Source organism: Mycteria americana, chromosome 4 (genome assembly GCF_035582795.1).
Source record: "Mycteria americana isolate JAX WOST 10 ecotype Jacksonville Zoo and Gardens chromosome 4, USCA_MyAme_1.0, whole genome shotgun sequence".
Taxonomy (NCBI): Eukaryota; Metazoa; Chordata; class Aves; order Ciconiiformes; family Ciconiidae; genus Mycteria; species Mycteria americana.
The window spans coordinates 48,698,286-48,711,602 of record NC_134368.1 but is presented as its reverse complement, the minus strand read 5'-3'; the positions used below and the strand labels follow the sequence as shown (position 1 = coordinate 48,711,602).

At 35.9% G+C, this 13,317-nt stretch overlaps 1 protein-coding gene across 1 annotated transcript in view; it reads right to left on the bottom strand.

Moving 5' to 3' along the window:
- Positions 1–622: 622 nt before the first annotated feature.
- Positions 623–13,317, bottom strand: part of PDGFC (platelet derived growth factor C) — a 137,277-nt gene continuing 124,582 nt past the window's right edge. Inside the window, exons 4-6 of the mRNA XM_075500405.1 lie at positions 8,799–9,006; positions 2,934–3,151; positions 623–2,250 (exon numbers count right to left, since the gene is read on the bottom strand). Of these exons, the coding sequence (XP_075356520.1) occupies positions 2,134–2,250; positions 2,934–3,151; positions 8,799–9,006 (543 nt within the window). The 3' untranslated portion in view covers positions 623–2,133. The remainder of the gene's footprint in view (positions 2,251–2,933; positions 3,152–8,798; positions 9,007–13,317) is intronic.

Below are 13,317 nucleotides of genomic sequence, written 5' to 3'. Positions count from 1 at the left end.
ACATCACAAAAAAGGACAATATTAATGCAAAAAAATCCTCAACATCCCTGCAAAACACTCTTTATTCTGGTCAGACTCAAAATTCAAGTAAACCAGGTTTCTTGTGTGACCATAATTCTGCATTCTGATACAGGGTTAATGTTCAGACTGGATAATTATATGCCACATTTACACCAGATATTTTTCTTATTCAGTAGGAGGTTGAGGGTGGGGCAAAACAGACCAGCTAAGACATAATCAGAAGACCCTGAGAATTTTCCAGAACTGATATCAGAAAGTCATATCAACTTGCAAAAACCTCCACATTTTCATCAGACCTCATTTTCACGATGGAAACAATAACAGAAGATGTTATTTCCATTTGATGGCTTCACATCCACACAATTTTGAACATTTTGAATGTTTCTAGAAATAGCATCACATTCCTTCTTTCCCCTTTTTCTTCTTGTGGATTTACAGTAAAGTAGAATTAATAAAGCAAGTGGAAGTCTTGGTAACAGAAGACTTTTGTTTTCATAACTGGCTTTCAAAATGGTAAGTACAAAATCACCCTCTTTAACTTTTCCTGTTATTGTATATTGAACAGATACAAATATGCAACCACACAGAAACATTTATTCTCCCAAAATTAGCATTATTACTTTATTTGGTGATTCATTACAATCTGCAAATCCAATAGTCAAAAAAATAAACTAGGCATAATGTTAAAGCATTTTACAAGCAAAATACTTTACTGTTTCCTTTTCAATTTGCACAGGGTGGGATAAGTGTACTGGTTAAAGAATACAATGTACAGAAGAACAAAACCATAGTTCATCAAACTGTACTGAAGAGTGTTACGATGTGAGTGAACAGTACTTAAACAGCTATAACTGTCAATGGAAAACCATACACTTCAACATTAACAAGGCTGCCTTCCCATGACCATGATGCATCATGAAGGCTGCAAGCCACTGGGCTTCTTTTCTTATGTTGTAGATCATCCTACTTTAAAGAAATTAAAGAGTTAAACAAGCCAGAATGCATCTATCTATGCTCATTTCTTTTCTACCGGAACAAAGGCCAGAATGGAGAGAGGAAATTTTTAGTCAGCTTCTGAAACCACTTATAGTAACGTCTGTGTCTCATATTTTCAGTGTCATGGAGCTAGCAAGCTTAGAGCTTCATCCACACATCTCTGTTTATTATTACTGTGCCTCCAGGTAAAAAACTATTTTTTTCACTGTGTAGCAACAAACTGCAAAGAGATCATGCTCCTTTCCCATTGTAACCACATCTCTGTTCCTCCAACTGTATAAATCTGGCTTTAAAGTCTCACAAAACTAAAAAATAGTTGATCTAGGTTGTAATAAAAAAAGAATATTAAATACCTTTGGTAAAAATAGATATATTTAACAAGTTTAGAAAAGCAAATAGTTATATTGTCAAAAGGAGAGTATAAAAATGTACACGATAAAAAAATAACAAACAAAAAATCATCAGCCATAGTAGTAAGAATAAAGGCACTGTTCTTTTCAATGTTTGCTTCCTTAGCTCACGTTATTGTCCAGTCTTCTTTCTAAAAGGCAGGAGCTTTACTAGAGCGTATGGAAAAATCCAGTCCTTCCTACCAGCATTAGACAAATTAAGCTTAATTCGGAACAAGACAGTCTGTTTTAACCCAAGTTTATACAACAGAGAACGCTTCGATTTAGAGTACATAGGAGTAGTTGAACACAGAAAGAAAGATTTCAGGTGTTTTCAACCAGAGGCCAGATGTACTGGAGCTGTAGAAATGAGACAGCCAGCAGGATCAAGTCTCCATGATGTGAGCCTTCTAATTTTACTTTTACTCCTAAATTATAAATCCATGTATTGTCAAGAAAATTGGGGGACAAAAACAATACATATATTTTAAATCCCTCATTGATGCCTTTCTCCCATCCTTTCACTGGGCCTCCAAACAGAGCTGTCACACAACATATAATCCCAGTTTGGCTTCTCCTCTTTTTAGAGCTCACTGTAAATCTTGAAGATGGAAGATCCCCAAAGCAAACAACTGAGATTACAGAAGGAGATAATGCACAAGCCCCATAATAGAATCAGCCATTGATTGAATGTGCTTTGAAAGAAAACAGCACAATTAAATCATGTTTATCCTTCAGCATTCCCTTTGCACACACAGCCACACTCCTCATGGTGTTCCAAGGGTACATCTGTCAATGATTTATGCAATCCCCGGACGCCAATCCTTGGCTTCAGCTGAAGAACCTGAAGGAGAAAGCAGCCAAGTATCAAGAAAACAGCAAGTTCTTCATCACACACCTAGACTATGAGCTAGATTGCACTGGAAACACACTGGATGACAGGAAGCCTGTTAAAAGAAATAGGCTTTCCTCAGCTGAATTTCTTCATTTATTCCACCCACTAATTATTATTTTTGCTTTTACTTCAAGCCCTTCACAAAATTGATTAAAACATGTTGAACATTTACTTGCTTTTATTGAAGAAAGTCTTCCAGTTTCATATTTCTGCTTAATTTTATTTAAGGGCTAATAGTATAGTTAACCCAATGAAATTATTAGATAATTCTATAACAAATAATTTTAGCTATAGATTTATAACAATGGAAACTGACAGATATACGTTCCTTCATAAAGTTCACATCTTCCACTAGAGAAAGCTGAACAAGGAGGTGTGGTTGTGATGTGCCTGAACTGCACCAGTAAACAAATACCTCAGGAATTACTTAATTGTTCCACAGAAAAATATTTTAACAAGGAAGATATTACTTTTTTTGTGTAACACATCATTAAAATGGTAAGAAAATATGTACTATAAGTGCAATACATAAAATTTTAAAACATTAATATTGCTGCATTCCTATAGTAAAAATAAATTCCTTAATTGGCTTTCAGTATTTCCAAACATGCAAATGTAAAAAAAGTGCATACCTCATGGTATTTTTTGGTGACTTTTGTCGGCACACATTGGCACTCACTGCAACTGTGATGACAACAGGCACAGTTTCCACCACAACGTTTAACCAGAAGACACAATGGCCAGAAGATGGTGTCAGTTCGCTTCAGCTCCTCCCTCAGTGACACTGAGAAGTTGCGAGGAGTACAACTGTACAGCCGCACCTCCTCCTTTAGGAGGTTGAGATCGACCACTGCAAAAAGACAAACAAACTGGTGCTTTTCTGATTTGTAATTCAACTTCATTGGTGGTAAACCAACTTCTGCAGTGCAGAACCCTTGAGGAAAGTTCATTTTTGTGCAGGTGGTACAGGTTCAGCACACAAGTATAATACTGCAGTTTTATGGATACCATGAAACCTAAATGGAATGATCATTCCTAAATGGAAGGAGCATTCACCAATCATTTTATAACTCTGGCAGAGTTGGTTTAAATTAGACAAAGCAAGCTTTGGCTACTATGTTCCAATAAATGTTTTATCAAATCAACCCTAATGGAGTTCCCTTTGTTCATGCTCATACTCTGAGCTCTAGTGTTGCTATTCTATATTAATTTTGGATTGGAGAAACATACACAGCAATTAAGAATCTTAACAATCCTAAGAATCCTCCAAACACATTTTTAATTAATTTGCATAAAGCATTCAAACTTCTTTCCTGCTAAAATTTCAATCATTGCTTCTTTGCAAGGGCAATGTAAGTATAAGAAAGAACCAAACCATTTATATCTAAGAGGAACTCCCTTCTATGAACTAAGAACTTCAAGAAGTTATGGCAACATCAGTGAATACAGTACAGACAACAAATAAGTACACAAGTTTGCGTATATATAACTGTTAGTAGACTCCATTCTTCCCCTCCTCCTTCATAGCAGCATATATATGAATTTCTGTTGCTTCTCTAGGTTTCATTTTCACTTGATGTGTGTCTTAAATAAAATACAGCTCCTGCTTGTAAGCACCTTACTTGAAGTGCAAGTTAAAGATATTAATATTTGGCACCAGTTTCCCTATAAACTAGTTCCACTGTATCACACTAAAGTTTCATGATGCCAATGGTTGAACAGCAAGCTTGTGAAAAGATCTGAAACAGGGCAAGCTCCTTTAGGTTCACCTTAGCTGCATAGCCAAGAAATAACAGGCCTTGAAAGAGGCAGTTAAGACTGGAAAAAAATGGGATTGGTTTAGTGAAAAAATTAATACATTTTTATTCATACATATTAAAAAATAATACATTCATTTTGGTGAAAAGCAATGTAATTTCATTTATTTCAGAAAAGCCAGACTATAATGATCACAACCTGAGATCTTTTCTCTGAACTGTTTCTCTCCAAACCTACCACCATTAAGGAACAGAAGTAATGTCTAATTCACAAGGGTACTCTACCTGGTAAAAAAAGAAAAAAAAAGAAAAAGAAAACCCTATGATAATATGGCTACTGAGATGACTGAAATAGAGGTCTTGAACAAAGCAGCAAAGAGCTTTAAACCAACTGTTTTTGAGCTAAATCAAGAAGAAACTAGGGGAAAAAATATCCCAGTGCATTGATATTACTTGACAAATACTTTATAGTTATTGCTAGCAGTTCGTAAATAAAAAGATATAAGATAAAACTAAAATATGTTCCTGATCTGAATCACCCTCTAGAGAAATACTTTTTTTTCCCTCTACTGACTATGTAAAGAGCCTCTAGAGGTCACCAAGGAGAATTTCAGCCTATCAAGGCAAGATAATACCTCTCAATTCTATTTAAACACGTAAGAAATAAAGATAATTTAGAAGCTGCATTTCGCTAGTAATGCTCACTAGTACTGTCCCAGGAGCAGATCTTTGGGCAGCAATTTTATTCCATGTTTCTTCAAACATGTCTTTTGCAGACCATACCCATATACTGGCATCCATAAGTAAGTGTTTATTGTTGTGAAAGGTCAGTTAAACACACTGAAGCCTTTTCTCTGCTTGCACTTACAGTGAATGCCAAGCTGGGGCACTTCATTCCATCACTATCAGGTTAACATAGGCTCCTAAATAAACAATCTGATTTTTAAAAGCAAGGAGTGTGTAATAACTCCAATAAAGTTACTGATAAGATGCCAGCCTGCCTCCCACACTGCAAGAGCATTCCTTGGAGAAAGCTGAGAAGGGAGCAGAGGAAAAGAGAGACAAAACTTCCGAGGGAGAGATTCAGTCTGAGAAATCAGAAATGATTTAAGCTCTTCTGATCAGCTAATAGCTCTAGGCTGAGTCATTTAGAGGGTGGACATGTCTACCGCCATTAATCAAGAACTGTGGATAGGAATGGAGTACTTCTTTCTCCTGTTACTTTTTCAAACATATAAGTGAACTGCCTGAATGAGGATAAAATGCCTAAAACACAATGAGAGAAATGGTAGTTCTGCTAATACTTTCTACTGGTAGATTTCTACAGAGACTGACATGCTTGGTACAGTGAATTTCAAGAAGCTAAGCTTATGCGTCCTAACACAATTGCTGCTCAGCCCTTCATCATGAGGAATCAAAAGCAGAAGGTGGGCACTGATGCCTCCTCCAGCAAGCCCACTGACCAGCAGAAGAGAGATGCCTGTGTGGCATTGTGCTTCTCCGTTACCTCCTGCCTACTGGCAGCAGTTGAGGAATGCATCCATTTCCTGATACTAGCTGTAGTTATAACATAGAGGAAAGGGCATATCATGAGCAGCAAATGTATTACACATTTTGTCACAAAATTGGAATGAATTTGAACTGAACCCCTCGGACCTGCAGACCCAAATTTTAAAAAAGTCCTGCGGAAGAACAGGCAATCAGCTCTTGGCAGATAGATTTCAGTGTGCCTTACTGTTACAACAGGCTTCAGGATAGATGAAAAATGTCATGTTTGGATTCCATGCTTTACAAGGTACTAAGGTATATTGCTATTATACCTCACAGTGAACCCTTGCCCTACCTTATGTAATTCAATTTCATTAAAAGGTCTGTGGCAAATTTATCTAGTGCTTATATAATCACTTCTTTGAAGTGTGTGAATGAAGCTGTTATTTTTTCAAAGAGTATCTGTCCATCCAAAATTTATTTTAACACACTGTGGGCACGAAGTTAGATGAGAGAATGTATATATTCCCTTAAAAGTGTTTACTTAACCACAATAAAAGGTTATGTGGATTTCCCAAGTGCACTGAGTTACAGTACCTGTTATAATGTGAACATTTAAACACTCCTTCAACTTGGCTTCCATTCATGTATCATGTTTGACACAACTGTCAAAGTTCTTTTGTCTAGCACTAGCTTAGGAGGAATGGAAGGCCCTGCAGTAGCACATGAATGGGAAACACTAAAATAAAAATAAGAGGAGAAGGAAAAAAAGGGAGAAAAAAATGTAGATGCAAGTAGGTCTACAGTAAAGTCTGTTTCAAAGGTGTGCCTTCACTGGCACATACAACTGAAGTAATCCATGTTCACACTAGCCTGAAAGTAACTGTGTTCTGTAATTGGCAATGCAACTGTCTGGCATCTTCTGGGACATGTACCGAGTACCACGGGGAACCCTCTTTCCCAAAACATTTTTCCAGCTGGATGCTGCTCTCAAAGTCAACGAAACAAATTCTGGTTGAGGCACTTGTGTGTGGGCACAGATAGTAGCAGGATGGTTTTCAGTCCTAAGCACCTTGGAGATGTTCCTGGGAGTGTAAGTTTCATACTGGCTCCTACAATAGGATAGGGCTGTTACAAAACCCCAAATGAGGAGTAAAAAAAAAAAAAAAAAAAAGTCACATAACTGTACAAGAAAAGTATCTACTAAGGACTATGGTTGGATTGTAACTCTTTTCTTCTTCTTAAGCAGACTTCAGCATATGGTCTAATGATTATGCATAGATTTCTGTGGGAAGTGATGGGATCATTTTTTTGCACAGCAAATATATTTTATTTTTAAGTATGTTTAATATTATAAAAGAATTTAGGACTATATTTAGACATCAAAGCTTCTGAACTTGGTGTTTCTTCTTTCCTGGCTAGAAGTTTTTGGAAGCATTTTATCCAGAGAAAACATCAGACACAGAAGTTCTGTGGAATTTAGGTTGTCTAAATATAGTCTTTTTCATATGAATTATTAAGTAGGAGTAGAGGACAATACTCTTCTCTACATAAAGTAACATACACTTTTAATTACATTTTCATTTAATCTAGATGTAAACTGATGTTTGTCTATGAAAGCAGGACAGTAATTTAGCTTTTACACTGAAATATTGCAAAAATAAAACTGATCTAATTATAGAATCAAAGAGTTTGAAAAAACCAAACATTTTAGGGCATGCACTTCTCCCAAACATTTCTTAAAAAGATTTTTAAATACAGCAAACATACTACTAGAAGGAATAACATTTAAAAAAAGAAGACAGACAAAAAAAAAAAAAAAGGTTTGCTTTCCCTATCTATTGAGTAGACCTAACAGTTAATACTATGTCATCTCAACTGGACATATTTTCCACCTCAGGCTATTACATTACACACTTGGTAATGCAGTCTGAGGGTGGTCTCAAAGATAAATGTGGCAATACCGTGATATGTTTATTCAGTGGAAAAATCTATTTCAGCATCTAATTAGAAGTCTTTAAAAGATTTACTCTGATAGTTTCTTTCTAAGATATGTCTTGCAGGGAGTAGCTTTTGTCTATATAGATGTTATCCAACACCTGCATTTTAGTTTATGTAAGGTTTCATAAATTACATTTTGTTTTTCTCCCGCTTACTGTATGCTTATGGCATACATTTGGCAAATACTGAATCTCTTTAATTAGGAAAGTGTTAAATGACTATCTGAAAGGCATGGTCCATTGCTGAAAGCTTTTAAAGATATTTCCTACTCTTTGATTCTTGATTTAGTTGCTGCGTGCATAGCTGTAGCAATACAGGTAGGGTAGAAGGGTGGATTTTTAGGCTCTGATCCAAGAATTACCTGTCAAAAACTTACATTTGAGTTATGAAAGGTTTTACTTCCTCTCTCTTCTTGCTGATCATATGATAATCTAGTTTATATTTGTCAACAGAGGAGTCTATTCAGTTATGCTCATAAGTTTTCATTTTCATGCTGTATGGTGGGCAAGGAAGGAGGTATTGCCTGCATGCTATCCATCCACATGGAATCCATAAACATGAAATAGTGGGCAGCATCTGGATGATATGTGGTAGAAAAGTCATAAATGTCAAATGTAGATGGAAGAAAATGACTTGCTGAACAAGAAATAGCTCCACAAGTCTTGAGCTTGTGCTCCACATAAGCTACTTTACATCTGATTAAGATGACAACTGCATGGTCAAACTGGACATAGACACAGGGATTTCATGAGGTATCATGGAAGACAAACATTTAGCTAATTGCTCTCAACTCATATGGTGTAGAGACTGGCACAATTCTAAGGAGATAAACCAATCATTCACATGATACAGTAAGTGTAAGAAATTACCTACCGCAAACAAAAAATAGTTTTTGCCCTCCATAAAAAAAGAAACCCACAAAGACAGATTATGTCACCCAGCCAAGATGCCCTGCTACTTTGTGGAAATAAAGATCTACCAGGTTTCCTACAGAAAACTACCCTGTCTGCTTCTATTTTTTTTTCCCTTTGTTACTTTATCCTGCTAAATTCCTTTAACTTTTGAGTTTAGTTATTGTCCTTTTTCAGATAATATAATGGTGAGCATAGCTAACAACAATGATCTCTGCTGTTTTTCTAGCATATTCCTTTCTTGGAACCGAAATTCAAGGTGAAGAATGCTCTTAATTACTGTTCCTTTGTTAAGAAAACACACCCACAGAAAGCTGCAAGGCCAGACAGAGTAATTTACCTCTTGATTTCCTCCCATGAATATATGCCTTTCCAAGAAGTTGCCACGTTGGCCTGTACAAATCTTCCAAATCCAGTTGCCACCGATCTGGTTCAAGGTACCGGATAAGTTCTTCCACAGTACTAAATCCAGCAACGGCATTGTTTAATACATCTAATGGTAAAGCTGATGGGGGTAGCAATGATGGGCTAGGTGCTTCTGTGTGGTGCTGCAATCAAAGCCAAGAGAAGAGTACCAGTCAGAGGGTTAATGGATCTGCTTTGATGAAGTGCTGTACTTTATGAAGTTACATAGCTGGGAAAGTTTATAAGTGGCTAGCTTGTTTCCAATGTACAGTTTACCTAATAAGACAAATGACAAGAGGCAAAAAGTATCTAATTGTTCTTCAGTAATAAGTGTAAACAAACTTCCACTAGACAGTTTTCCCACTTCTTACTTTTCTAGCCTTTAAGATAGCATGTCACTATACCTGTTCTTTGAAGACGTTCATTGAGCGATGGACAAGATTTTAGAAATAGAACAAAGAGTGATTTGAAAATATGCCCCATTACAGGCAATTACTATAACCCTCTAGAAATCTGAGGAAACACACATTTCACATGCTGCCTTTCCTATGAAACTTAGCCACAATCTTTGTCTTCTTGTCTTTCAATGTAAAATACGAACATACCCTAGTACAAAGATAGCAAATATTCCCATTCTCATTTTAGATAAAAAAAGCACCACTTGTGTTTCATACAGTACTAAGAATTATGTTTCTGGTTAAACAATAATTAATAGAGTGATAACAACATCTGGCATTACTATAATTATTTCTCCGTTAAGAAGAAATAATTCCCAAGGATGTTCCCAAGGATATCAGAATGCTGAAATTGAGTTCTGAAAAAGTCTATTTAATTTCCCACAGCACAAATCTCACTGACAAACTCACTGAATCAGAGGTACTCAGTGACAGGCAATTCAAGCAAAGTGAGACTTTTGGTTTTGCTCACTCTACGATCTGTTTAAAAATTATGCATTGATTCGTATTTTCAAAAGAATAAAAAAAGGCAGGAAGGGAAGCCTAAGCAGGAAGCTGCTGCTGCACCACCGTAAGTTTCTTCAGGCTTTTATACAGGCAGACATCACTACAGACATTATGTCCACAGTACGACACTAGAGCAATTTATCTGGACCATGTAAGAAGGACGAAGAAAGATTTGAACATACTGCTGATTTAGGGGATGGGAAGGACAAGAAATCTTGAACTTAAATGCGCAATGCTACATGCATCACTGGTCTCAAGTGTCATCCATATAAGATTTAGGGAAAATTTATTCACTAGAAGTACAGTCAGGTTTTGGAAAAGGTTGCCCAGAGAGGCTGCACAGTATCCATCATTGGAGGCTTTCAATACCTGACTGAATAAAGCCCTGAGCAATGGTCTGACCTCAGAACTGACCCTACCCTGAGCAGGAGGTTAAACTAGAGACCTCCTGAGGTCCCTTGCTGAATTTTCCCACAACAATCCTACAACATAATATTAAGAATGAAGGACTGAATGTTCCTCCAGTAAGTGAACTAACATGCTTCTTGTCCCTTCCCTGTGCAGTGCCTGTTAGTACTGCACAACATTTACATACATATTTAAATATTTATATTTATTAATATGTATTTATTTATATTTATATATATTTAAAAATCCTCATACCACTTTGTGTCAAAATGGCACTCTCAGTACTCTGATGTGAAGTGTATACATACTATAATTTTTTCCATCTATAATATCAGATCAATTGTATTCATTTACCTTTTCAAAATGATCAGAGAAATGGATGAGAAATGTAACAGTTATGCAGGAAAAATTATTTAACAAAACAATCCTTGCAACACTACATACTAAACAGCAGTTTTCTAAAATACATATGCCTGTGACAGCTCTATTTCATACCAATAATTATATTTTCCCTTCTGTGCTCTCAATTCTATTAGATATGCATTTTTGGTTTCAGCTAAATGTGTGGTTGAAAGGGCAGCAAATGGAAGGAACCACCATGCCCTTCCTATTTTTTGCTTCAAGCATTTTTCTCTCTCCATCTTCAAGAAATGCAGTCACTAGAATGATTTGTGCTGCTTTTTAACTGGGATTCTTGCAAAGATAATACAAAACATAGATCTAGTGTGCTGCTACTATTAACTTTATCATATTTTCATTTTGGTAATCTAGCAGCATTTCCAATAGAGTGAGTGAAGTAGTTTCTTCCCATTCTGGATGAATGTGGATTTCAAAAGTTAAAATATTTCCTTTTCTCTTCTCTCCACTGGCCACATTAAAAATAATAACATGTTGATCCATCTATTAGGTTATGATAATAAAGCAACAGATTCTGGTCTATAATTTAAATATTTGCTCTTAGCAAAACATGCTACTCAGCAAGTTTCAAAATAGTGCTGTGACACTATAATTCAGATGGTCAAAAACATAAATATTCCAAAATTTTTCTTCCTGTTTTTCTCCACGATGATGTATTTGTAAGAGTCACATTTCCTGGTTTAAAGGTGTGGGGTTTTGCTAAGGTGAAAAACAAAATAAGGATCAAATGGCAGAACTAGTACCTGAATAAAAAAAAAAAAAAAACACAACACTTCTATTTTGTTTCCAGCTGAAGAATTTACTTCGGTGTCTCACTTCTACTGGGATTTTTTGTTGCCAACAAAATAGATAGATTCCAGATGAAAATCCATTGCTCTAGAATCTATTTCCACATTTACAACTTAGAACATGCACGCTTAGCAATACATATATAGGAACTACCCATTGATTTATGTTATTCTGGATTCAGTAGGCATTTGCCTGAGTTAAAATGTTATGAGGAAATGGTGAATCATTGTGCTTAATGGTAACACAATTAAAGTTGTCATCACTTTCTAATCATTCTTACAGCAAACCAAAACATAAAGAAAAAGCATAATTGAAACAGCAAAATTGCACAACTTCGAAGATGAACATTTTAGAATAAAGTAGTTAAAATCTCCAGATTAAGAATGTTTTTCTCAATAATCTCTTAATTTAGTCAATTTAAATGACAGTTAAAATGTACCAAAGATTAAAGATAATTGATATGATAAAGCTATAAATGCTCTAATTTATAACACAATAACCTTTATGAAATCTCAATTCAATAAATTGTTTAATATAAATTGTAACTCAAATTATACTCTACATTGCTTTTACTTGTTAATAGGCACTACTTATTTTATAATTTAAACCTTTTGGACAGAACGTCCAGAACAGCATAAAGGGTACTACTTCCTTTGACTAAAATTATATCTTGGAATTTTATATAATTTATAATTTCACTTGGTTTTTTCAAAGTCTTTTTGCGTTCTACAGGCAATGTTTACACCTGCAGTAAGGTTTTACTCTCAGAGGAGATAAAAGGAGAAATGACTTAATGCAGGAAATTAAAACTCAACTTCATTGATGGGACATACCTTTTAGAACAAGCAAATACAGAACTTCAGCATAACTCTGAAATGTAGCATCATAGTTGCAACCTCAAAATGCTGAAATGCTCCTTAAATGAAGCTTTGCCTTGCTTTATAGCAAGTTCATCACTTCTATTATAATGCCTTCCAATTAAATAATCTCAGGTAAAAATCCATGTGCCTAGAATTTAATCTACATTTCTGTTGACATTCCTACTCTGACCCTTGCTTCCCCCTGCATGCCTGACACAAACTGATGTTGTCAAGCCACTCCCCGTGCAGTGCTACCGACATCAGTACTCAGTAGGTCTCAGAAAGGAAATTTCACTGTGGAACAGTGATGTGAAAGCCTCACAGGAGGACCACCAATAAGCTCTAGCTGTTTTGCTGCACAGTGTTGACGGAGACAATGAAGATGATCTTACAGTGAAGTAGCTATTTGTCAGCTTTACGTCTGTTCTACAGCTGGCATCACCTAACTTACTCCACAGAACTATATCATGTGTCCCCTAACAGGTTAGCTAGCACATGCTAACCTTTCATATAACACACTTCTCTTTATCTGACAGGGGAGACGTAACCCAAGACAGCAGACACTTGCTTAGGTATACCAGCTGTCCAAAACAGCTTTCTTGATGGAGACCACTTACTGGGAAGTGATGCTCTCCAAGCTTTTCTACAGTAAATACTAATCGACAGTAAACGCTTTTTCTGTCATAGTAGCACATCCTCGATTAATACCATGTTGTAGGCTTGACACCACCTTTTTTATTTTTTTTTGCCTGAGCATGAATAATTTCTGTCAAGACAGATTTGAAAAATACATCAACAAGTTCTGTATTTTAATGTGATTCCTCTAGTAAACAAAACACTCTATGGTTTTTGGTTTTGTGCCCAGGAAACAATTTCAATTTACTTTAATAAGAATAAACATGTTTAAAAGCAAGATAAAGCCAAACAGTTGCATCTTTACTGTTAGTTAAAATGATACAGGATGAAAACCAGAGCAGAAAACATAGGGCTTCTGCTGCCCTGTAGAACAGCCAAGAAT